Source organism: Odontomachus brunneus, unplaced genomic scaffold (assembly GCF_010583005.1).
Source record: "Odontomachus brunneus isolate Ranch 3 - 2012 unplaced genomic scaffold, Obru_v1 Obru_scaffold_009, whole genome shotgun sequence".
In the NCBI taxonomy this organism is placed as follows: Eukaryota; Metazoa; Arthropoda; class Insecta; order Hymenoptera; family Formicidae; genus Odontomachus; species Odontomachus brunneus.
The window spans coordinates 238651-261792 of NW_022639459.1; the positions used below are offsets into that span (position 1 = coordinate 238651).

General features: G+C 37.5%; 4 protein-coding genes across 8 annotated transcripts in view; 3 read left to right on the forward strand and 1 right to left on the reverse strand.

The window, feature by feature from the left end:
* The first annotated feature begins 764 nt into the window (after positions 1-764).
* Positions 765-7692, forward strand: LOC116840347 (calcium release-activated calcium channel protein 1-like). 2 transcript variants are annotated; one of them, XM_032806947.1, is made up of 3 exons: positions 765-969; positions 5000-6129; positions 6784-7692. In XM_032806947.1, exons 2-3 carry the CDS (start codon positions 5542-5544, stop codon positions 7273-7275), a joined length of 1080 nt encoding a protein of 359 aa, XP_032662838.1. In that variant the 5' UTR covers positions 765-969; positions 5000-5541; the 3' UTR covers positions 7276-7692. The 2 variants fall into 2 exon arrangements, with proteins under 2 accessions (XP_032662838.1, XP_032662837.1); XM_032806946.1 differs by lacking the exon at positions 765-969 and having other exon boundaries at positions 4521-6129.
* Positions 2834-21138, forward strand: LOC116840348 (malate dehydrogenase, mitochondrial). Of its 2 annotated transcripts, XM_032806950.1 has the most exons (8): positions 2834-2844; positions 2982-2985; positions 12088-12091; positions 17273-17466; positions 18878-19093; positions 19717-19989; positions 20309-20638; positions 20703-21138. In XM_032806950.1, the coding sequence occupies exons 4-8, from the start codon at positions 17392-17394 to the stop codon at positions 20829-20831; spliced, it is 1023 nt and encodes a 340-aa protein (XP_032662841.1). In that variant the 5' UTR covers positions 2834-2844; positions 2982-2985; positions 12088-12091; positions 17273-17391; the 3' UTR covers positions 20832-21138. The 2 variants fall into 2 exon arrangements, with proteins under 2 accessions (XP_032662841.1, XP_032662840.1); XM_032806949.1 differs by lacking the exons at positions 2834-2844; positions 2982-2985; positions 12088-12091 and having other exon boundaries at positions 17212-17466.
* LOC116840346 (signal peptide peptidase-like 3) lies at positions 7683-15515 on the reverse strand. Of its 2 annotated transcripts, none has more exons than XM_032806945.1 (7): positions 15486-15515; positions 14220-14278; positions 12950-13097; positions 12551-12867; positions 12019-12362; positions 11187-11612; positions 7683-11020 (listed from the first exon to the last, which is right to left on the reverse strand). In XM_032806945.1, the coding sequence occupies exons 3-7, from the start codon at positions 12976-12978 to the stop codon at positions 10952-10954; spliced, it is 1185 nt and encodes a 394-aa protein (XP_032662836.1). In that variant the 5' UTR covers positions 12979-13097; positions 14220-14278; positions 15486-15515; the 3' UTR covers positions 7683-10951. The 2 variants fall into 2 exon arrangements, with proteins under 2 accessions (XP_032662836.1, XP_032662835.1); XM_032806944.1 differs by lacking the exon at positions 15486-15515 and adding an exon at positions 15083-15464.
* Positions 21139-21380: 242 nt separating the features above from the next.
* Positions 21381-23142, forward strand: part of LOC116840344 — an 8377-nt gene continuing 6615 nt past the window's right edge. Inside the window, exons 1-2 of one of the 2 annotated variants that reach the window (XM_032806943.1) lie at positions 21381-21664; positions 21820-22346. In XM_032806943.1, coding sequence (XP_032662834.1) covers positions 21891-22346 — 456 coding nt within the window. In that variant the 5' untranslated portion in view covers positions 21381-21664; positions 21820-21890. The remainder of the gene's footprint in view (positions 21665-21819; positions 22347-23142) is intronic. The other variant, XM_032806942.1, reaches the window with a different exon arrangement.

Below are 23142 nucleotides of genomic sequence, written 5' to 3' on the forward strand. Positions count from 1 at the left end.
GTAATAGGCTCGCGTCAAAATGACGTCAAAATCAGTTCATGACCAAAAGTGACTAAGGAATGATAAAAAATATCGTGAAAATGTCGTTAAAATGACGATCTTATGTCTCACCGATGACGACATTTTAAGACGATTTAATGACGTCTCTAAACGTCAATAATAACTAAATAATAATTAAGACGTAGCACAGAAACGTTATCACAAAAAAGATGTCTTAATCAGTTAGCTGTACTGCATGACGAGTATACTCGTCATAACGTAAAAAATTGCCATTTCTTCATGACAAGTATACTCATACACAGCTAACTGGTTAAAGACGTCATTATTTAGTTACCTGACGTCAATCGATTAGTTATGACCAGTTTTTGACGTCATTTTCACGTGAGTCTGCTACTTGGGTATCTACTAATTGAAAGTTGCTGTCGCGGGTTTCCTTATCAGAGATTACATAATTTGTTGTTTACTTATATATTATTTTAAAATAATATTAAAGTTTACTTATATAAAAATCTTAAAATTTCACAAGAATATTCAAATATTCAATAGAATTTCATGAAATCTATTCAGTTGATATGACGAAATTATTTTCAAATAGAAAAAGGAACGTAAGTACGCGCTGTTTTTGTAAAGATCTGAATGTAAACTTCTTAATACTCCGCGATGGAAGTGTACGTAACATATCACATCACTACACATCCACTACACATTGAACGCATTTTCGCTAATCGCTAAACTAAAAACCTGTTTGTTACAGGATTGGCTGGGAAAGGTCGACGCGTGAAAGGCGAAGGAATCGGAAAATCTGTGGCTACACAGAGCATAACGATCAGTATAACTCGGCGGAGTAGTGTGGCGAATACATTATAAGAATTACTCAGTATTGCTCGATATCACGGTATCATTTTAATTACTGTGATAGGGAAAAGATTTTCCTTATACCAGTTCGAGGAATACGTAATACACATTCCTGTAAGTACACATCCAATCAGCAAACGGACTTCTGTTTGGATATACAAGATATCTTGAGAACATTTTATTATGTTCCACGTACTTCTTCAGGTCGTCGTAAGGAATAGTTCAAATTATACAAAATAGAAAATAGAAATATTCTCAGGGTATTCCAAAGTCCTAAGAACGTTTGTAGAATTCTAGATAGACATATTTCGGCATATTATCTGTTTAGTGATTAGTACAAGAGAGACAAGGCGCGTCCTTATTTAATAAGAATTTTTTTTAGTCTATAAAAGAAGTTATCTGAAAATTATGGCAATATTATGGTAATTTAGGTGTCATAAAAATTGCTGCTTATTTTGCTGGAAAGAGAACACAATTAATTATTACTATGTACTAGTAGAAGGTAATTTATTTTGATTGAAATTGTGGATATTGATGACGTGAAATTATGACTGTAATAAATGGATATTTCTTAAAGCAAACAAATGTTTTAAATACGTTGTGCTGTTACAATACAGTATCACAAAGTATATATTAAATGTTTGCATTTTATGTTTAGCATTTCTGTCTATCTGCGATATTTGTAGGACGCTTATAAATCTTGGAACAGCCACAATGTATTCATAATTAAATTATTGAAGTACTTTATATGTTATTTTAAGCTGCATTTAATATTTTGTTAGGACCACTTTGAAATAAATTCAAAAATTATTATTTACAGAAAACACACGTTACATCACACATAATAAATAAACAAATTCCGTCTCATTAACTTTAACTTTTGCACACATAAAAACTGATAGAAATTTCCAAGATTCAACTTGTTTCAAAACAGTTTGAACACTTCTAGATAAGCAACAATTAACAGTAACACTACATCAATTATAATTTGTTCGACAATGTAACTGTTACATAACACACGCGTAATATTACGTTTAGATTTCTGAATGAAAAATTATAACACAAATGTTGCGTTACTGATTATTATAATGGTGTTTACTCGATTTTTCCTCAATGCATTGGCTGTATTCTGATATTAGTACAGAACATCCTGAGATTATCCTGAATGTACTTGGTCCTAGAGCACTTCCCAGGTCATTTTGGACATATTCAGAATGATTCTGAGACGTTTTGTGCTGTCAGAGTCAGTGCCAACAGTGAAAATCTATAGTTCATGTTACACACATAATATAATGTCAACACTAGTAGTAATTATTGGAATGCAACGCGTGTCGCTTTTTGCTGTGTGGCGTTTCCGTGTTCTATATGTGCAGAAGTCATTATTCGAGCACGTGCAAGATATTTGTTAATTAAACTAATTAACAAGTTTAATTAATTACAAGTTTAGTTAAAACTAATTAACTAAGTTTAAATAATTAAACTAATAAATAAATAAGTAAATATATTAGTATAATAAAGTATAAAATATTAGTATAATAAATATAACTATAAATAAATAAGTAAATATATTCACAATCAATAACTAAATATACATTCAGTCGAATAAAATAATTTAAGGATTTTTATGAGAGGCAAATTATTAAATATATATTTGTCTATTTACTGATTTATAATGTCGAAAGCTGAGAAGCAGCGATAAATTAAAAGTTTCAAATTGTCTGATCAAAAGAGCAAATTACTCAGTTCTTCTTTCTCAGTGAGTTCTTCAAAGTATAGCAAGATCAATCGAAAGAATCCGACCAACACCTTCGGACGTATTGGTAATAATAGAGAGAATAACAGATCAATGACAACGCATTTATATGCTCGTATTGAGATTCAAAACAGAGTCATTCTTAGCACTTCCTACGAATACGGATAAAATAGGAGTTTTTACAGCAATAAATATCGTTGCAACTCAGGAAAGAAGATCAGGAAGTCGGACGTGTGGTTACAATAAATTTTCTTATCGTCTTGAATCTATCCTTAAAGTGGGACCAACACGTCGTGTTAGACCTGACACGAACGCACCAATGAGTCATTGGAATATCCTGTGCTGGGCAAATAAAGACTCGCCGCGTACGGAGCTCTGTACGCCGTTCGAATGCAAGTTTTAAAATTAGCCGGAAAGATAATCGGCCGAAGTTCAAATGAAAACTCAGCGATAATTCCTTCTGGCAACTGAAGAGAGCAAGAACGATTCGGTAAATCGTGGCTTGTGCGATTCGGCGAATATGTATGTTGGCGTTCCCGACATATTCCGACGATTACGTGTAAACGGACACACAGAGACGTGTACGTGTACATAGACTAGTGTGCGTACACAAGCGCGACTCAGCGCAATATAAGCGATTATTTCACCTGTCAGAACGCAAGCTCTCCATAAATAATACCGTCGTTTGTTCCGCACCGTATGTTTACGGAGAAGACTAATTTTCCTTCGGCGAGATACATCGTGACGTGTTCAGCGACGCGCATTCCTCAGGTAGCAGAAACTTCTTAATGGCTTCTTAGAGATATCTGTTTAAAGGACGTTCTACTTTCTCAAATGTCTTTTAAGTATCTTTTAAGCGTTTCTGAAAAGTCTTTTGGAAGCTTATGCTATCCCGACCAGAGGTGATCAGCTCGACCCGAAGTGGCAGAAACACAGGGTGAAATATTGGCTGCGTTCGAGGAGACGCTATTTAACGCTATGAGTGTGCTTTGTCCTTGTTTGTTCCTCAAAGTTGAACAAGGACAGAGGATGCTCATAGCGCTAAATAGCGTCTCTCCGAACGCAGCCTATAGTACAAGTTACAATGGAAATTTTGTCATCTTGGACCATATATAGAGAATGGTCGAAATTATTATTTTTTTTATACATTAGAAAATATTATACACCTTTGATCACACAAAATTATTGTATTTATTTCAATTTGTATTTACTACAAAATTATTGTATTTATTTCAATTTGTATTTACTACAAAATTATTGTATTTATTTCAATGTTTTTTATATACCAGATAGATCATCAAATTTACTATTTTTACAGCAATTTATACTATAATGTCATAGCATAGTTAAGTTTTACAAACAATACTGTAAAAAGAAATACGACTTTAATATAATTTTTGCTACGATATTATCTTCTTGTGTAAATAAAAGATATATATTAAAGATATATATTAAAGACTTCTTAAAAGACATCTTACTTCTTCATCTTTTAAGCAGTTTTAAAGTATTTGTATCACCGTATTACTAGAAATTCATTAAACAAAATTACGTTTTTATACATTTATTTCATTACCTAAACATGTTAAGTTAGAGCAAAATTGAGATAAATAAATAAATAAATAAATAAATGTATATATATACACACAATATATTACAAATATGCAAAAGATTATTTTTTAATGCTTTATTTATGTATCAGTTTTATCTAATAAAAATACACAAATAAAAATAGCTATATAAGTATTTAAACATGTGTATATGTATTTTAATAAATTATTATAAATTATGAACTTTCCATAGTTCTTCAATTATAAACTTTTCACAGTTTGAAAACAAAGTGGTCAACAATTCTGAAATCATTGAGAAAAAATGCCAAAAAAAATATAAAAAATATTCGGTAGATGTTAATAATATATTTACTGAAATCTAAATTCTCTTATTTAAATAGAATAAACAATTGCTTTCACGAAAGGCTAAGGACTTAAGAAAATGTATATTTAAGCGATTAGAAAATATCCTAGATAAATATCTCACGCGATGCCGGTGATCACATCATACCTTTCTCGTCTCGTATTTCGCCTTGAGCGATCTATCTATCAATATCACGATGGACTACCGCGCTTTCATATCTTGTTTAATCAACTGGGAATATTCTCTCTTTCTCTCTCGCGCCATGACCCATTGTCGACTATCGTCATCGCGGAGACAGAAAAATCAACGTTACTGGCCGCGACTATCGGCTACCGTGCTCTCCTCGCGGGCACGTGAGAGGTGGATCATGCATCGCCGCGGCATACATTCACACATGGACACGGCGGCGGGAGGCCGCGCGGCCGGTTATTATGTCGCAGATATGGCTCGAAGGTAATTAATACTATTGTTATGATTCAGATAGGTACGCCATTGTCTGGACATCTTGGCTCGGCAATGCGATCTTCGGCAGTCGGAGCTGAAACGCGCGGCAGGTACGGTCGCTCGACGTCTTCCGAGAGCGAGCGAGCGCGCACGCGATGACACACCGCACGCATCAGTCGCATGTTTGCCGATGCACACCTCGTCGTCTCGGGGATTGCGCTCACGACATCGGCGCTGATAGATGTAATATGACCGCTCTGGTGGGATTGTGCAATTCCGAGGTACAATTATAAACCGCGATTCGGCGGCAGTGTCGGTGCAATTGGATTAGAAATCCGGCTGATTATGCCCGCGACCGTGCGCCACGGCTGGCGATCCGCGTGGATTATAGCAGAAGTGAATTGTGCGCGTTATGATACGTCTTGACACACCTGCATACCTGGAATAACCAAGCGCTCGATCGTCTGACGACTCCTCTCTCGGGGAGAGACGAGATCCGATCGGTATGATTGACGACTTGCATTCCGAGAGACAGATGTAATCATTGTTTCGTCGTATCGCGGGCAAGAAATACACACATGAATTCGTACGAGATGAGCGCCTTCGTCAATGATGTTCAGCAGCATGAGAAGACGGCGAGCACGGCAGGCCATGTGAGCATCCACGTCGCGGCCAACGATACCGTGCCGGGGGAGGACGTGAAAAATGGCAAATTCAACAAGTCGACTCAAAGCGATATCTCGCACTCGACGTGGAAAAAGTCCAGGCCAATATCTTTGACATATCTGTCAGGCCGAGCACAGCCGAGCGAGTCGAGTTACTCCACGCACAGCTCCAGGAGCACGTTGTACCCGGTTCAGAGTGAGTTGGTCTTGTCGCCCAGGAACAAGTACAACAAATACGTGTCCCTGGACATGAGGTCGACCAACAACCTGTCGTATCCTAGTCCGCACTCAAACAACCAACTTTACGGCGGTGGCGCGCCGTACACCTGTTGCTGTACGTGCACTGGTGGCTCGCAAATCCCGCCACCGCCGATGCCGCCTTTGCACCAGACCGAGAATCACGACGGGCCCGAGAGTCTTTCCTGGAGGAGGCTTCACATGAGCAGAGCCAAGCTGAAAGCAACCGCCACTACGTCCGAGCTCCTCAGCGGCTTCGCAATGGTACGTTTAGCAGTTGGCAGTCTTATCTCCGCACGATGCAGCTATTGTGTGTCGTTAGTTATCCCATCCCACGGCAGCTTCTCTCGTAGATGTCTCCAAGATATTTGGAGAAACGGTTTTCGCACAAATACACGTGTTGATTTTTGCTCTTCATTAAATACAAAGATCCTCTATTGCCGCCTATGTGTCGCTGTCGCGACGTCCCGTAAAGCGATAAAACGTCCAAAGTCCGCTGGAAAAAATTACTATCTTTATATTGTGAAGAAAAAATGGAAGATAAAAACAATCTTACTATCAATAGCGTGATAAGACAAGTCCCGCGGAGAAAAAATTTCTCATAAGTTTTATCAAGGTAAAATATTGAGTTATGATGTCTTGATGATCATTTAGATAGGATTGTTTTCCTGGAAATCAAACTGCTGTCGCAGTGAGCTGTACACGATTACACAACGTTTCCTGAAAATGGCTAAATTGACGTCGACGACAATTCTATGCAATCTTCGTGCACATCTGTACAGTTACATAATGCAGATATCACTTTCTTCAATCCGCTTCACTTTTCGCAATACTCCCGCGGATATCTTCCGCAGTTGCTCGTGATAACGATTACAGCGTATGTACTTCAGGTTTTTTTCCCTTTTTCTCCCTTTCTAGGTTGCGATGGTAGAACTGCAAATAAACGAGCCGACCGCGGTGCCAGAGTGGCTGTTCGTAATGTTCGCTGTCTGTACTACTTTCCTGGTATCGGTGCATATCTTCGCGCTGATGATAAGCACGTATCTTTTGCCTAATGTCGAAGCCATAAGCAAGCTGCAGGTGTCGAGGCTCGTAACGGAATCGCCGCACGAGAGAATGCGCGGCTTCATCGAGCTGGCCTGGGCGTTCTCCACGGTTTTAGGATTGTTCCTTTTTCTCGTAGAGGTGGCCATTCTCTGCTGGGTCAAGTTCTGGGACTATTCCTTCACCGCCGCCACTGCCAGCACCGTGATAGTTATTCCTGTGCTTATAGTGTTCGTTGCGTTCGCTGTTCACTTTTATCATTCTTTGGTAGTTTACAAATGTGAAAGTGCGGTGTCGGACATGAAGGATTTGGAGAGTATAAAGAGGCATCTGGACAGCGTGACGATAGGACAAACTAATGTATAAACTTGAGACGCAATGTGACTAAATCTGTAAGATATAATCAGTTATTAAGTTGCTTTAGATGAGAAAAGGATGCGTGTTGAACTTAGGATAATGAATAACAAAAAAAAAATTGTATTTTATAATCTCTATTGGTTCATATAGGTAAGAGATGTCACACTCAATCTGAAACAATCGCGAAATAAATTAGAATGTCAAACGAGAATAATATAAGAAAGACACTTACGGACTTTTGTTGTCAATAATTTTACTTTTCAAACGTGACCATGCGAAAACGGTCAAGTTTTATTATATATAAAAATGTACATATATATTAGCTGTACACATGCAAGTCAAGAATTGCAACAGTACAAGCAAGTGCTCTTAGTTACTTATTACTTATAATATCCAGCATTTAATTATATTCTGTATACAGTTTAACTCTTGATTTTTATTTAAACCTGTTCCTTGTTCTGTTTATCTCTATCATACGTCGTATCACTAATATATAATATTTGTTTTTTACTCTATCACTTAGTTTGTGGGAAAACTGAAGGACAGTTGAGTACTTATTTTGTATATACACTTCTTGAAATTTACATAATGAGCATGTTTAGTATTTGTAATCCTAGTCAATAAATGAATCGTCAGACTTCAAAGATGTCCAGTATAAGACGTGATTCGTCATTAATATTATAAAAAATAAAGGTATACAATTAACACACCTCTCATTTTTACCATAAACTAAGTTATAACCTTACTTGATAAATACTTTCTACAATATTATGTCTCAGCTTCTTTTGTACAAAAACATTCATCGATCGAAGGAATCTTTGTGAGCAAAACGAGAAATAAAATTGCATTAGCAACGAAAGTATTATAATCTCGTGTTGCGATATAAGTTACAAAACTGTATTGCACAATGCCTCTAATCAATATTCGTAAACTCCTTCTTCCTTAATTCTTTAGGTACGCTATATGTCGTCTTCAAAACACTTCCAATTATTTGCTTGATAAGCAAAATTTCTCTTTAGGCATGGCGTAAACTTCACTACAGTATAATTCACAACTGAAGTTATTTCTATGTACATTGGAAGAAAAAAATTTTAAATATACGTCACAGAAGTATAAACACTATATTGTAATATATTTTGTTAAAATAGAAAAGGAAAATGAAAGAGAAATCACATATAGTTGGAAAATCAGTGATTCCAGTGCTATAAGCACTCTCTGCAATGTACAAAAATATGTTTTGAAGTAAGATAACTTAAAGAATCGTGTAAAACTGTGTCTTTGTAATTCTTTGATCAAATAACAGAAATAATATATGCTCTGTTACTCATTTTACATACGTGATTGTATATCATAAGATGTAAAAATAATTTATTCAATATTTCAACCACATGATAACGATGTAGAATGAATTGCTTGTGCTATGGACAGGTAGACAAATAAAGAATGATAACATGGAGAACATAGTCACTACAAAATTAATGGAATATACCCAACTTAATAGTGCTGGAAGTACTTTCTTTGTATAACTTAAAATCGTGTTAATTAAAAGAAAAAGTTCAAATCCTACTTCTCTACACTGAAAAGATACACAAGTACGCGGATTAAATTACTTATTAGTTTGGATAATTGAATAATTTAACATCCGTATTGTATCTTTTTATAGAGTTTTTCTTTCTACTATGCAAAGGTATCGCTTCCAAAAACTTGTAATGATATATTCTACACGATAATGCGCTTATCCAATTAATATAAGTTATGAGTTATCGTCCCGATGTACATGTAGATTCTTAATAATTCGTTAAATATGATAATATAAAAGAAATGATTCAAGTAATCTTCAAATACCTAATTAATTGGTGACTATGTTTCGTGTAACCTATATTTTAAAGTAAGAGACAATATGAAAGCAACAATTATTCCACCTCTCTTAGATATAATGTAATATATTATATTATATATAGAGAGAATATATATATTATATATATATATATATATTATTATAGTTTATGAGATACTATATAAATTGGATCCAAGAGAAAGGTAGAATGGAAAATCTCGCGCGCGTTTATCTTTCAGAAATTACTTAATAAATTGGCTTTCATACATATTATCTTCAGTCTTGTCCTTAAATAAACATATAGTCTTTCTGACAGCCTATCCATAGCAGGAGCCTGATTAGAAACCTTCATATTCAGAAATATTCAGAAACAAATCTCACTGTATAATTACATTCATCGATTTTCATATTATATTCACATTAAATTCTACTTTGAAAATAATATTAGATAACTTTCCCGAAATAGACTTTTTTTAACAATAAACAAGCAGCGAGAGGAAACACGATATCAGAAAGCGTGCCGCTTGAATGACTACGAATTACAAATTTATGTCTTTATACGTACAAAAATGATAATCAATATGTGTGTATATATGTGTGTGGGTATATGTGTATATACACACACACATATATATACACACACACACATATATGAATAATAGTATTATATTACTCTGTTCAACGTTAAACGAACTTTAAAATAAAGTCACAACCAACACGCACATGTGTATTGGATTCTTATCCAAACGCGTTCCGATAGTTTATATATATATATATATATATATATATATATATATATATATATATATGTATGTATGTATATATGTATATATATAGATAAATTATCCTAACCATAACTATACATATTACGTACAAGTAATTCGATTCTGGTTGAATAGCAAATCGAAATGATATTTTGCAGTGAGTTTTTCAACTCCATTCATAACTGAATTTCGAGAGAGTAGTATTCAATGTCGTCTGATTGAAAGTAAATACTTTGAAAACCTTTTACACTTTATCAATAAGATAATTCTACAGTAGAAGTGAAAGACTGTCATTTGTTCGTTAAATTAACCACAAGTTACATAGTTTTTAGTTGTTATATAGTAGCTTGAGATAATGATAATTATCAGTTGCATTATCTACTGCACAATATCTATTCGTATCCTCAACATCAAGTTAAGACACAGAAAGAATGCCAATAATAATGTGTGTCACTTGGCATTCTGGAAATATTCTCAGAGAATTGGCTGCGTTCAGCAGACGTTGACGCGCTACATTAGCATTGTGTGCGGCATTTCCAATAGCTGGAAGGTTTTACTGAACGCTCTTTTCGATTATTAAGCGGTTACGTTTCCATCACGTTGCATTTGTTAGGTATATTTTCAATATGCTGGAAAAGATGGCTTAGCTAATGCATTGAAATAACACAAACCAGCAAGACAATGTTTAATGGGGGAATCTTACAACAGTTGCAAAACTACTTTTTTCTGCTGAACGCAACCTGTCTTTCTATATATCGTTCCGGTAAAAAGTTTCTTTGCAGCGCTAACACTACACTCGTGTGTGACATTATATTACATCTAAATTATTCATGCGGTATAATCTCCATTCACACCGCGAAAAATTGCATTGATCTTTAGATCTGAATTGTCCTCTGTATGTCGTATTGACTTCGAAAAGAATATGGATGTATCATATGTGTATGTATGTGTGTGTATACGTAGAAAAAATTACTTACATAAAATGACCTCGATGAAAACAAGAATACGAAGTTATGTGGTGATAAATCTCATGCAAGAATTTCGCATCCAATACAGTATAATATACAGAAAGCCATGACTCTTGTCAAACTTCCATGTGTTTTGAAGGTTGTTGAGATATGAATGGTTCACTCCACATCCGACGTAAATCTCCCTGAAATTAACACACAAATAGTGCTTTATGTATATTTTGCTTTACACAAGATATTATTGCGTGCGTATATGTATGCAAAGATAATAAATACGCAGACAGGAGCACATTTCAATATTATGACCGTTATCTCAATTATTTCAATTGCTTCAGAAATGTAAAAAAATACCTTCAAATATGCCATCGTGAGCAGTGGCAACAGAGTGAAGGGCACAAGGTACAATAAGGCAGGCTGCGCAGCTTTGAACACCTCAGAGCTTACAGTGGCGGTAAGTAGACCAAGAAAATAACCGATCAAGGAGCAATGAAAATAGCTAATCCGACTGAGATGACGTGGTGGCGGTACTCCGGTTTCGCAGCCACCGGGCAACAGCTGAGTCTTCTTATACGCATCGTAACGCAGGACAAAACAGAGCAATAGGCCTGGCATAACGACGTCGCCTAAACCCAACATCGAGAAGTGTCCTGCTTGATGCATCGATGGGAATACCAGTTTTCCAGGTAAAGGTAGTTTCGGCGCGGCTCTGGCCACGCCGCCTAAATGTAATCTCCTAGCTACGACACTCACTGGATTATCTGCAGGCCTAGTCGCTACCTGCAAATTATAATAGACACGGATTGTAAATATACTATCATTATTGCGCTTTCAATTAGTATTTGTCTTACAATGTATTGTTGTAAAGGAAATATCGCGGCATAGAATGATATTGATTCGAAAATGAGGCAAAATGTGCTAATTTTTTCATACTTATGGAACATATATGCATACACTTAGTCTCGATACACTTTCCTCTCGTCGCAATATGGAACGTCGTCGATGGTCCAATGAGAGAACTTAACTTCTAGGAATTGATAAGGAAAACAAGTTCTTTCATTGTACCCCATCGGCTGCGTCCTAAATTGCATCAAGACAAGAATGTTTAAGCTGTATTGAAAAACCACAAAAATGTATGCATATATAAAATATATATAAGACACATAAGATTTGCAAAAAAACTCACCTTAACCATTACATTTGTGCTGAATATATAGGACGAAAAGAAAACCCAGAAGACATCGTAAATCAGCAGTCCGGTTAATAATAACGTGGATACCTTGAGACTAGGTAGTCGAACAAATGCGATAAATGCCACACACAGGCCCATACCCATCGCATCCATCAGCAACCAATGTCCAGTCAAGACCCAGATGCACACTATACTCACACTAAGCGAAAATGAGAGTAATTCGGCACCGGTAAACCTCCCGCAAATACCAAAGGATATTTTATTGCCATCGGAGCATGGCCTGATAATGTACTGACACATAGGCAGTAAAAGAAATGCCAATGCAACTGTAGCTATAACTGCAACAAAAAAAATTACGCCACTGTCACCGTCCTTAATTAAACGTACCACATATCCTATATTAAACTAGTTCTATATTAAATTGCATTCGTGCATCTTCAGTTATTTTGCGCATAAAAATTTACTGCGTATCATGAAGAGTTTACAGATGAGTGTGAGCTCACTTTAGACTCGACTAGTTACTCACTGGCTGTACAAATTGCAAGAAGCATCTGCATACTGTCGAAGAAGAAAAACATGACGAGTAGAGAAATGGAAGCACCGAGAGGTAGACAGAGAGCATGCATTGTATCCAGAGTTTGAACTCTTCCTCCGTTGGCACCGTCCGCATTGCCGGTGCTACCGTTACTCGTAATCCCAGTCAATAAGTTACTACGTTCCTTCTCTTTTTCTCTTTCCCTCGCCTCCTGTTCCATATTTAGAGATCGGAAACTACCATAAACTATCAGTAAAATTGATATTAGGAAAGTGGATATCCTAGATGAATCCATTATGGAATAAGCCCTGCAACAAAGCACAATAATAATAACTGTCAAACTTGAGTATTAGAGAAGAACAGACACCGTGTCAACAAATGCATACTAACCACTGGTAGTCGACTTGATACGTGGCCATGATTAAGAATGCCTGGCCGCGGCACTCGGAACGCTATACAAGGACACCTCCTGGCATTTAGATGTCCCTTATCAAAGTGCTTCTCATTCGCACTGATCAATGTCGGAGATCATCTGCGACTATTATTAAAAAAAAAGGAGAATCATTAATTCTGTCACGTAGGAGAAAGTCTGTTTCTTTTAGTTGAACTAGACTGCATTTATTGGTAATGTTCAGTGAACACAACAGTTGAGTGATCTACTTTTGGAAAGTGAATATTATTGATAAGTATATTACTGATAGATAAAAATGTACATCAATTATAGATAATTTTTGCTTTACAGTTTAACCGTTGTGTTTTCTGAACACAGCCATTGCTTTTAAAGTGAAACAAGTATGTAATTTAGTGTTAAAGGGAAAAAGAATAAAGTTCCAATGCAGTTCATTAGTTTAGCTAAAACAGAGAACAAAAATTATCATAGCTAACTAGAGTTTTAATCTTATCCAGAGGTTTGATCTTATCAGCTGAACCAGATAGTATTTTTGTTTTACAAATGAAAGAAGTATATAGCTCAGCATTGAAAACAATAAAGTTCCAATGCAACAACAGTTCAACTAAGAAAAACAAAACTTCTATCATAGCTAATTAGAGTCCAGAGATCTTTTCAGCTGAATCAGGTAGCACTTTTTGCTTTTAGAATGGAACAAGTACGCAACCTAACATTGAAGGGGAAAGGAATAAAGTTCCAATGCAATGATAGTTCAACTAAAACAAACAAGACCTATCACAGTTAGTCAGAGTCCAGAGGTCTGTTCTTTTTATTTAAACCAGATAGCACTCTTTGCCTTTAGAATGAAATAAGTATGTAACTTTTACTGTATAGTTCACTGACAATACTTAGACAAATTGATCATTAACATATGTAACCTAAAACATCTTCTATTATAGATCTGACCTTGTATCTCGACCGACATACTTTTCAAGCTATCAAGAAATTTGTCAAAAATTCTCAAAAGAGAATTTAATCTGGATATCTCGAGCTATCTTTGAAACTCATCGAACCAATCAATCTGTACATCGTTGAGTCACATATGCAATAATCTTTTGTTGCTTTTAGGCTAGTCATTGAAAAGAGAAGAAACATGTAATCTTTCTGACATTGAAAGGGAAAATAACAATGCTCCAATGCAGCATTAGTTCAGCTAAAAAGAACAGGCCACTTGTTATAATTACTCAGAGTCAGGAAGGTCATTGTACACACCTGGTACACTTTGCGCACGGCATTATTGGAATGAGCTGTTCGGAAGCCTCGGGTTACTCCTTTGGTAACGCAATGCAACAAGAAACAGATTCCACGCTGAGATTCTACTTGATTTACAGTGTAAACAGCACGTCGACGAGAAGCGAGTTCGACGGGGCAAGGTGACGAGCGGGCGACATGATCGCGCGACTTGCTTGGCGATATTGCGGTGAAGAGCGGCCTAAGAACGCGCGCGAGGAGGCGCTGGTCGTCGTACCGTGACCGCGGCGACGTCGTCGGGCCGCGGCATCTCTCGCGCGGAGGATCGCGTCCGCACGGCCCAGGGACGCGACGCCGAGAGAGAGCGTTAGCGCAACGCGCGTCCCGCGTCTCAACGATCAGCCTTGCGTGTTTGCGTCCGTTCGTCTGTCTGCCCGCTCGCTCGTTCGTTCGTTCGTGCGTGCGTGCGTGCTGCGTGCGTAAGTGCGTGCGTGCGTCCACTTTCGAACTTTCGCTCGCGGAAAGCGCGTACCGCGCGAAGACGCTCGAGGAAAAACGGGGACGACGCGCGCGCGGATCGACTCGCCCGGAACGCGGAGCGCCGCGTTGCGCCGTGATGCTTGTATCGTGGTACGCGTGTCACAGCAGCAGCGTGCCAGTGCGGCGTGCCCAGCAGCAGCAGCACAGCTGATTGGTACCGCTATTTACACATTTAAACGTCGCGAGCGGCTACGGCTCCCGCACGGACGACGACGGCGACGGCGACGGCGACGACGACGGAACGAGGAGTCACTCGCAGCGCACGGACGTTCACCATTTTGGTAAACACACAAACGAGTCACGTGACTGGCCCTGGCCCCAACCAGAGGTTGCTACTCCCTTACCCTAGATCGGCCGCCTCTTGACAGCGATTTCTGGCCCGTTGGGCTCGCGACGTCGTCCGCCTGCGACCTCACCTGGCCGGTCCCGCAGGTCTGACCCCTTCGCGATCCGAGACTGAGCATCACTTCATCAGCCCTTGCCGCGAGCCCGCCCTGCGAGTTGAATGAAACGGAACTGGCTGACAACAACAGCAACAACCAAAACAATGACGATGATAACGACGGCAGCGACGGCGACGACGACGACGAGATGTTGAATGTTTTAAGAGCGCGAAGTTGCCCGATACTATACTTCCACCGTGCAGGTCACTGCTGCTGCTGGACGTGACAAGCGCAGGTCTATCGTGAACTCGTTTGTTGTCGGATGTTCGAAATTCAACAGCCCCTAGCCGCATATGAGACATACCTCATATAGGAGCAGAGCACTTCGTTCACTGCAGTATGAATATTTTGTGCTGTTCTTTCTGTATTCTGAATCGAGTGTCATTTGTTCACGTTGGTCGAAAATTTAAATTAAAGAGTGTCAGGGACGTATAGACATTTGCGTATGAGTTCGAGCAAAAAGATAGATTATTTGCTGTGACACCGAAAAATGCATTTTAAGATAGAAATCTGGAGTCGTATAAAATAAATATGTCTAATTGATAAAATGTGATTCGGAAGAGCGACAGTAGGTTTCAATTTGGTAGCATTTAAGGGCTGACAAGAGGAACGAAAAGAGACAGAAATTACTAACATTTGCAATAATTCCTAGTAACTTTTGTATACCTTCTGTTTTTCAATTAATCTACTTTTATCTTTTATCTTTATAGTGAAACAAATGTGCAGCTCGATATTGGGAGCTTTCCAGTTGCAATATCCCTAGACACTTTCATGCACACAGCAAATTGCTTTCCAATTGTCGTAATCGTCGACATAACACTACACATCCGTGGGTTACACGACATTTTCCCGAAAACTAGATGGAAAAATGTTGGTACCAACAACAAAAACCCTTAAGTAACACAATTTTAATTTCTACGAATTAGTGACAGTTTGTTATTTGACATGTACACACGTGCATGTCAAAACGATTCCGCAAAACTCATGGACTTGCTACTTCACAGTATCACTAATCCGCAGAAATTAAAATTGTTGCCTAGGAGTTTTTTTGGTACCACCATTTCCCCCATTTAGTTTTCGGGAAAATGTGTTATGGCTCTCGCAGGCCAGCGCGATTTGCGACGCGACACACGATATGCGATATTCAATGAGCGTACAGCTTTTCCAGAATACCAATACGCTCATTGGATATCGCTCGTCGCATATCGTGTGTCGCGTCGCGCATCGCACTGGCTGCGAAAGCCATAAAGCCCGTATCAGACTACGGATTAAGATTGAGATTGAATTGAAAATTAGCCAATCAGAGCAAAATTCACTAAGCTTAAGTTTGGTGAACTTTGCTCTGATTGGCCAATTTTCAATTCAATCTCAATCTTAATCCGTAGTATGATACGGGCTTAAGGCTGAGTTCCCACTGAGCGCGTCACGCGTCGCGTTGTCTGCTGCGTCACGAGTTAACCAATCAAATCGTTCCATTGGAACAAGTGTGTCGTGCGTCGCGCGCGCATCCCAATTAGAGGATTTGATTGGTTAACTCGTGATGCAGGCAGACGACGCCACGCGTGACGGGCTCAGTAGGAACTCAGCCTACTAGTCGCTGTGTAAACTAGTGTTTTCTAGTGACAATTAATAAGGCTGCGTTGCGAAATTCACTGCCAGTACTGAAATTTTATAATATACGTAACATGAACTATAGATTTTCAGTACTGGCAGTGCATTTCGGAACGCAGCCTAAGTATGACGGCTTGAAAAGAGGTTGGCATTTGCGATGTGAAGTGTATAATATTTTATTTATTGAAGATAGAAAAAGTATGGACAACAAATAGTATTAGTCCAGTTGCCGCGCGGCAACTGGAATACGAATGTGTAGTGTTGTGTCGACGATTACGACAATTGGAACGCAACTTGTGTTGCCGTGTGCATGAAAGTGTCTAGGAATATTGCAATTGGAAAGCACCCAGTAATGTTTCCGAACATAGCCCTAGTATATTCAGTCGAGTTCGCCACTAGTCGGGCTAATCTTGACGTAGAAGGCGCCACAGGCACAAACTGTTTGAAATACACGGTGATGGTGCTGGCAGCGGAGAGAAGATCCGAGAAGGTCACGCGACTCTGTTCGAAGGTTATCAGAAGTGTGACGTTTCCTCGCTCTGAGGATCTTCTTGATTGATTAAATCGACATCGCTGCACGCCCGACACTACCATCAAACATGCTGCCGCGATTTCTGAGGCCAACTCTAACCGCTGCTCAACAAGGAGCTAAGCGGCTGTCCACCAGTGCCAGAGTGAGTATCGTAACGAGGAGCCAATCTTGAATCCGCGCTCAATTGAGCATTGATTAATGTTGATGCACCGCGAAATCATTCACCCCAAGTATGCTCGGTAATAACTGCTTTGTACGAGCTTCTGTTGTTTCACTCCACATTGTGTTTATTCATTGCGCGTTTGATATGGATAGATCTGAACAATCTGTTTACCGTGCATGATAATGTCACTGCATGAATCTCGTTCCATATCCGACGTGAAGGTGACAAATTGTGCCGCGCTTATCAATTACGTGGGAACTTGGCCTGGCACGTCATCAAAGTGCGATATCTAGTGTATTTGGAGCGCTGATGTTATGCAACTGCGAATTATTTGGCCCCGTCGCTGACACATTAAATTGGCACGTGAAAGCGCTTTCAAATGCTGATCCTGGCATGACCACGAATAAATTTCAACACCTCATACGCCTAATCCTTCGCACCAAATTACCTAACAAGTAAATAAAATTGTTGTCAACCATATTATATATCAGCATAGGGAACACGAAGAGAAGAGATATGAACCATGTTTGGGAAATGGACAAAAGCAAGATTCAAGTACGATTTAGAGTAGAAGAAGTAATCAGGAACAGGGATTGGGGTACTATGAGAATAATATATAAGTTTTCTAATGTATATAGGCAAATAAGTATAAAGGAAGCATAGTCAAGAATTTTAGGATTCACTAACCCATACAGCACAAATGTCTAGGATATATCTTTGAGATATTCTAGAGATGTCAGAAAGTAAATAGGATATCTTTCAGATATCATTGAATTGTATTCTGAACATTTGTGCTATACATGGGAGAAAATTAAAAAACATTTTTGCTGAGTAAGAATCCGCATACATTACATGAATACTACACCAACATTAAACTTAAGAATTAATTATATTGCCAAAGATGGTAATGATATTATCATGATATTATCCTGATCTTAAAACGTTATTTTTATATATTTTCCAGGAATTTTAATAAACCTTTAAACTTGAACATTAATATAAGGTTTTCTTGATTAATTTAAGATTGCCTTGTTAAATTAATATTATTTCAATGTCTATCAAAATATAACTACCTTACTGCAATAATTCAATTTAGAACGTCATAATATAGAAAAAAAACATAAATTTTGATAAGATATTTAGCAAATTAAATATTTCTACCACAATTTTTTATCATAAAACATTTGATACGCTCAAATTGTCATACATAATATGTCTGATTACGTAAAATCACGCTTTCGTTACGTTACGATTTTTTTTAGCGTTGACTTGAGTTTATTATTTATAGACTTCCGTGTTCTTTTTTGCGATCGCACTTAACGTAACTTAAAGCATTACGAATGTTCTTGTGCGGAGGCTCTAATATCTTGATTAATTTCTCTGTGCTCAGTGCGATACCAAGGTTGCTGTAATGGGAGCAAGTGGCGGCATTGGCCAGCCACTGTCGTTGCTCCTCAAGCAATCGCCCCTTGTTTCCGAATTGTCACTGTACGATATCGTAAACACACCTGGCGTCGCAGCCGATCTTTCACACATCGATACACCAGCAAAAGTTAAAGCTTACAACGGCCCAGATCAGCTGAAGGATTCTCTAAAAGGAGCTCAGGTATATCATTATCGTGTTTGTTACAGTATCGTGATGATTATAAGATTATAGGTATCTTTTTAGTTTTGTTATATATAAGTTTTTATATTTTTATTATAAGTCTATAAATATTTTTATTAAGTTTTACAAGTACCTCTATCTTTACTAAAAATATTAGATGAATTATAATAAGTGACTTTCAATTTGAATATTTCAGTTGGAAGTATGTCATAAAATGATTGAGATTATATTTTTAGTTTCACTATAAGATTTTATATTCTTATAAGTTTATAAGTATTTTTATCAATTTATTATTTTTATAAATATTTCTTATACTAAAAATATACTTACTAAAAATATTGCTATGTGGGCTATAAGGAGTGACTTTGAATTGAAACTCAGTTGAAAAAATGTGTTATAAAATAATCATGAGATTATAAATATTTTTATTATAAGTATTTTTATTATAAGTTTATAAGTATTTTTATCAATTTTTATTTTTATCGATATGTTTTCTTATTTTTATATTTAACTTCATAAGATATATTTTCTTATCTTTTTAATTTATCTATTATAAAATTGGCATTATTCAAACCTGAATGTTCTGCTGGAATATCTTATTAATAATTTTTACCTTTTTTTAGGTTGTTATCATACCTGCTGGCGTCCCACGTAAACCAGGCATGACTCGTGACGATCTCTTTAATACAAACGCTTCCATTGTCCGGGATCTCGTAGTCGCTATGGCAGAGGTTGCGCCGAAGGCCTGCGTAGCAATCATTTCGAATCCCGTTAATAGCACAGTACCGATCGCCAGCGAAGTGCTGCAGAAAGCAGGTGTCTACGACCCCAATCGCGTCTTTGGAGTAACTACGTTGGATATTGTCAGAGCAAACACGTTCATTGCGGAGGCAAAAGTATTAAATTTTTGTCTATGGCACGTTAATCATATGCAATGTAAAATAACAAAGGCAAACTATTGTCTTCCTCATTCAATGAAAGTTTAGTTTTATCCCAAATTAAACATTTATTTCGTCTTCTGAAAGATAATTTTTTAATAATTGAGTAATTTTTATAATTTTTTTCTTACGTATAACAATTCCAATCTAATGTATAATTTTTCTATTACATAATATTTTTTCTTCTAACATAATAAAATTTAATTATATACATATGTTTTTAATCTTTTTCTTTTTGTGTATTTGTTACGATAATGTTAACTGACTGATTTTTCAGAGCCTGAATCCGCAGAAAACATCCGTGCCGGTTATTGGCGGGCACAGCGGCATCACGATTATTCCACTGATTTCGCAGTGTACACCATCGGTTTCGTTCCCAGACGATAAATTGAAGGCGCTCACGGAGAGGATCCAAGAGGCCGGTACTGAAGTCGTCAAGGCCAAAGCCGGCACTGGATCCGCGACTTTGTCGATGGCTTATGCGGGCGCGCGATTTGGTATCTCGTTGATCAGAGCGCTCAATGGAGAGGCCGGTATTGTCGAGTGCTGCTACGTTAGATCGAACATTACTGATGCCAAATACTTCTCCACGCCGGTGCTCTTGGGTGTAAGTAGATAGGCGACCGTCGCGATCTAATCACGCGGCTAATACTAATCGCTTGGAATTTTAGAAAAACGGATTGGAGAAGAACTTTGGCTATGGTAAACTGAGTAGCTTCGAGCAGAAACTTTTGGACGCTGCTATTCCTGAACTCAAGAAGAATATTCAAAAAGGAGAGGACTTCGTGAACAAGAAGTGAAATGTTGGATCTAAATTAAACAAATCGTGAGATATGCCGGATTGCACAAGAAGGGAATGCGATCGGCCTTTGTTACTCATCCTGTAATTCAGTGACGAATCGTCACTACGATCGTATCGAGAACCAAACATTTTCTCAATTACAGTGACCACGAAAATCCCGCGAATATATCTCGATATCTGATAATATATATATGTATATACGTATGTAAATGTTTAACTAGTTTGTTAAACTATAAATTGTATTATAATACAAGGATAAACTGCCAAGCGGAAATATAAGTATATAAAGTAGTGGGCAAAAGAAATAATAGAAGCCTCAGGTTGTAATTAAAATACTTTTTCGAGGAACATCTTGTATAATGTAGCACAAACTTAAATAAACAAATTTTCGATTAAATATGATTTTTTTTGCAAAATTTTCATGTTTATAACTTTCATCGAGTTAAACTTTGACGTTGGTTCTTTTCTGAAAGAAAAGAGTTAAACTTCTTTTCGAATTGAGAAGATAAATTATACGAATTTGATTATAAAATCAATCCTAGTAAGAGAGAGATTCACTTTAGAATCAATTTGAACGATATCCAGGATTATCCGATAAGGCAGATTTGTCGAAATAATGAATTTATCTGATAGGTTTGCGCGCGCACGACGACAAATCGCATCGTCATCGCGTATAAACACCAAACAAATAATAGAAATACACAGTTTGCTGTGTAACCTTGAGACAAACACTGTGAGAATCTCAAGCGTTGAAGTTAACAATGGTTCCTTCGCTTCTACAAATCTACACGAAAATACAGCATAATAAGTACGAGTCGGGACTTAATTAAGGTAGTTATATTATGAAACAAGTTTTGTGTAAGAACTTGATGAAACTTGCGCTACATGCACGGTGAAATCTTATCCAACTGCTCATGCAGTTGGAAAAAGATTGACCACTATTAGGAAGCAAAATATAAGAGTGATATTTTGATTCGATTGAATAGCTTGTACGTGATGTTGTACACACAATAACGGTGATATTTTCACGATGTGAAGACTATAGCGTGACGAAACGATGGCGAGACGTAAACGGGCGCGACAGGAGGCCTCGTTCTACGAGGTCCAGGAGTCATTCCGAGAGAACGCTCGTCTGACGATGCTGCAGCACTCCTTCGCGTCTTCCTCCTCCTCCTCTTCCTCCTCCAGTTCGGCGAACGAGGATGCGGCGGACTCGCGTCGGCGTTCTCCGGAGTCGATGTTGTACGAGTCGCCGCGGCTGGACCTGCTACAGTGCCGTAAGGAACTCAGTCCCGAGATCGTCCTGAAGACATCCCGAGTCAAACTCAAGCCAGAGGACGTACATGAGGACGATGACGCCGAGGAGGTCGGGGAGAAAGTCACTGCGCGGAACATCGAGCGATCGGAATCGGAGCTGTTCGAGACGCGGCAAATGGATCTGCTACTGTGCCATGAGCAGCTTAGTCCTGAAGTCGCGCTTAAGTTCTCCAAAATAAAGAATCACGAGAACGACGTGAGAAAAGTCACCCACTAAAAAAATCCGATTAATAGAAATATACGCAAATTTCATTGAGATACACTGAGAGAACGAATGTCTAAATAAGAAATATTTATTCGATGTGTGTCAATAATATATTTACTTATACTAATATATACATATTTTTCTACATTGAGAAAAAATTTCTTTAAGGAAATTTGTGAATATATTTCCCTAAAACCGTTACTTCTCACAAAAGCAATTTATTCTATTTAAACTCAGGAACTATGACTTAAGTAAATATATTATTTAGCAGCCATCGAATAATATTTTTTTAATTTTTGTTCTCTCAGTATGTACTTAGTACACTAAGAAAAAATAATTATTGAAAATTTGTTTATAGGATACAGAGTTTATTCACAGAGAGAGAAGTAAACCTTATATTCCATAAGTAAATTTTTCTCAGTGTACTGTTTGATTTTGTCTGAACTTACCATTTATATCGAAAGCTTCAATTTCTCACATTTCAGCTCATATAAAAAAGCTATCAATTTCTTTCATTTTATATCGTAACTTATTTCTAACTAATAAACTAAGATTTATCTAAATATACATGTCTTTCTATGTGATTTTATATACAGGGTGGACCATTTTAATCCATCCAGTCGAATATGTCGAAAACCAAGCACGGGAGAGAAAAATGTTTCAGACAAAAGTTGTAAGGCTTAAAAAAACGCATTCAACAATAGTAGTTATTTGACATAGGATGGCGTCGCCAAGGTCAGAACAAGGTCAACTTTGCTTTTTTAAATAGAAATACATATTTTTTATT

Coding starts and splice junctions, on each gene's coding strand:
- LOC116840347 (XM_032806947.1), top strand. CDS start 5,542: ATGAATTCGTACGAGATGAGCGCCTTCGTCAATGATGTTCAGCAGCAT. Junction 6,130..6,783: donor TCCTCAGCGGCTTCGCAATG/GTACGTTTAGCA, acceptor CTCCCTTTCTAG/GTTGCGATGGTAGAACTGCA.
- LOC116840346 (XM_032806945.1), bottom strand. CDS start 12,978: ATGGCCACGTATCAAGTCGACTACCAGTG. Junction 12,868..12,949: donor TATCAAGTCGACTACCAGTG/GTTAGTATGCAT, acceptor GCTTTGTTGCAG/GGCTTATTCCATAATGGATT. Junction 11,613..12,018: donor GCACAAATGTAATGGTTAAG/GTGAGTTTTTTT, acceptor TATAATTTGCAG/GTAGCGACTAGGCCTGCAGA.
- LOC116840348 (XM_032806950.1), top strand. CDS start 17,392: ATGCTGCCGCGATTTCTGAGGCCAACTCTAACCGCTGCTCAACAAGGA. Junction 17,467..18,877: donor GGCTGTCCACCAGTGCCAGA/GTGAGTATCGTA, acceptor CTCTGTGCTCAG/TGCGATACCAAGGTTGCTGT. Junction 19,094..19,716: donor ATTCTCTAAAAGGAGCTCAG/GTATATCATTAT, acceptor ACCTTTTTTTAG/GTTGTTATCATACCTGCTGG.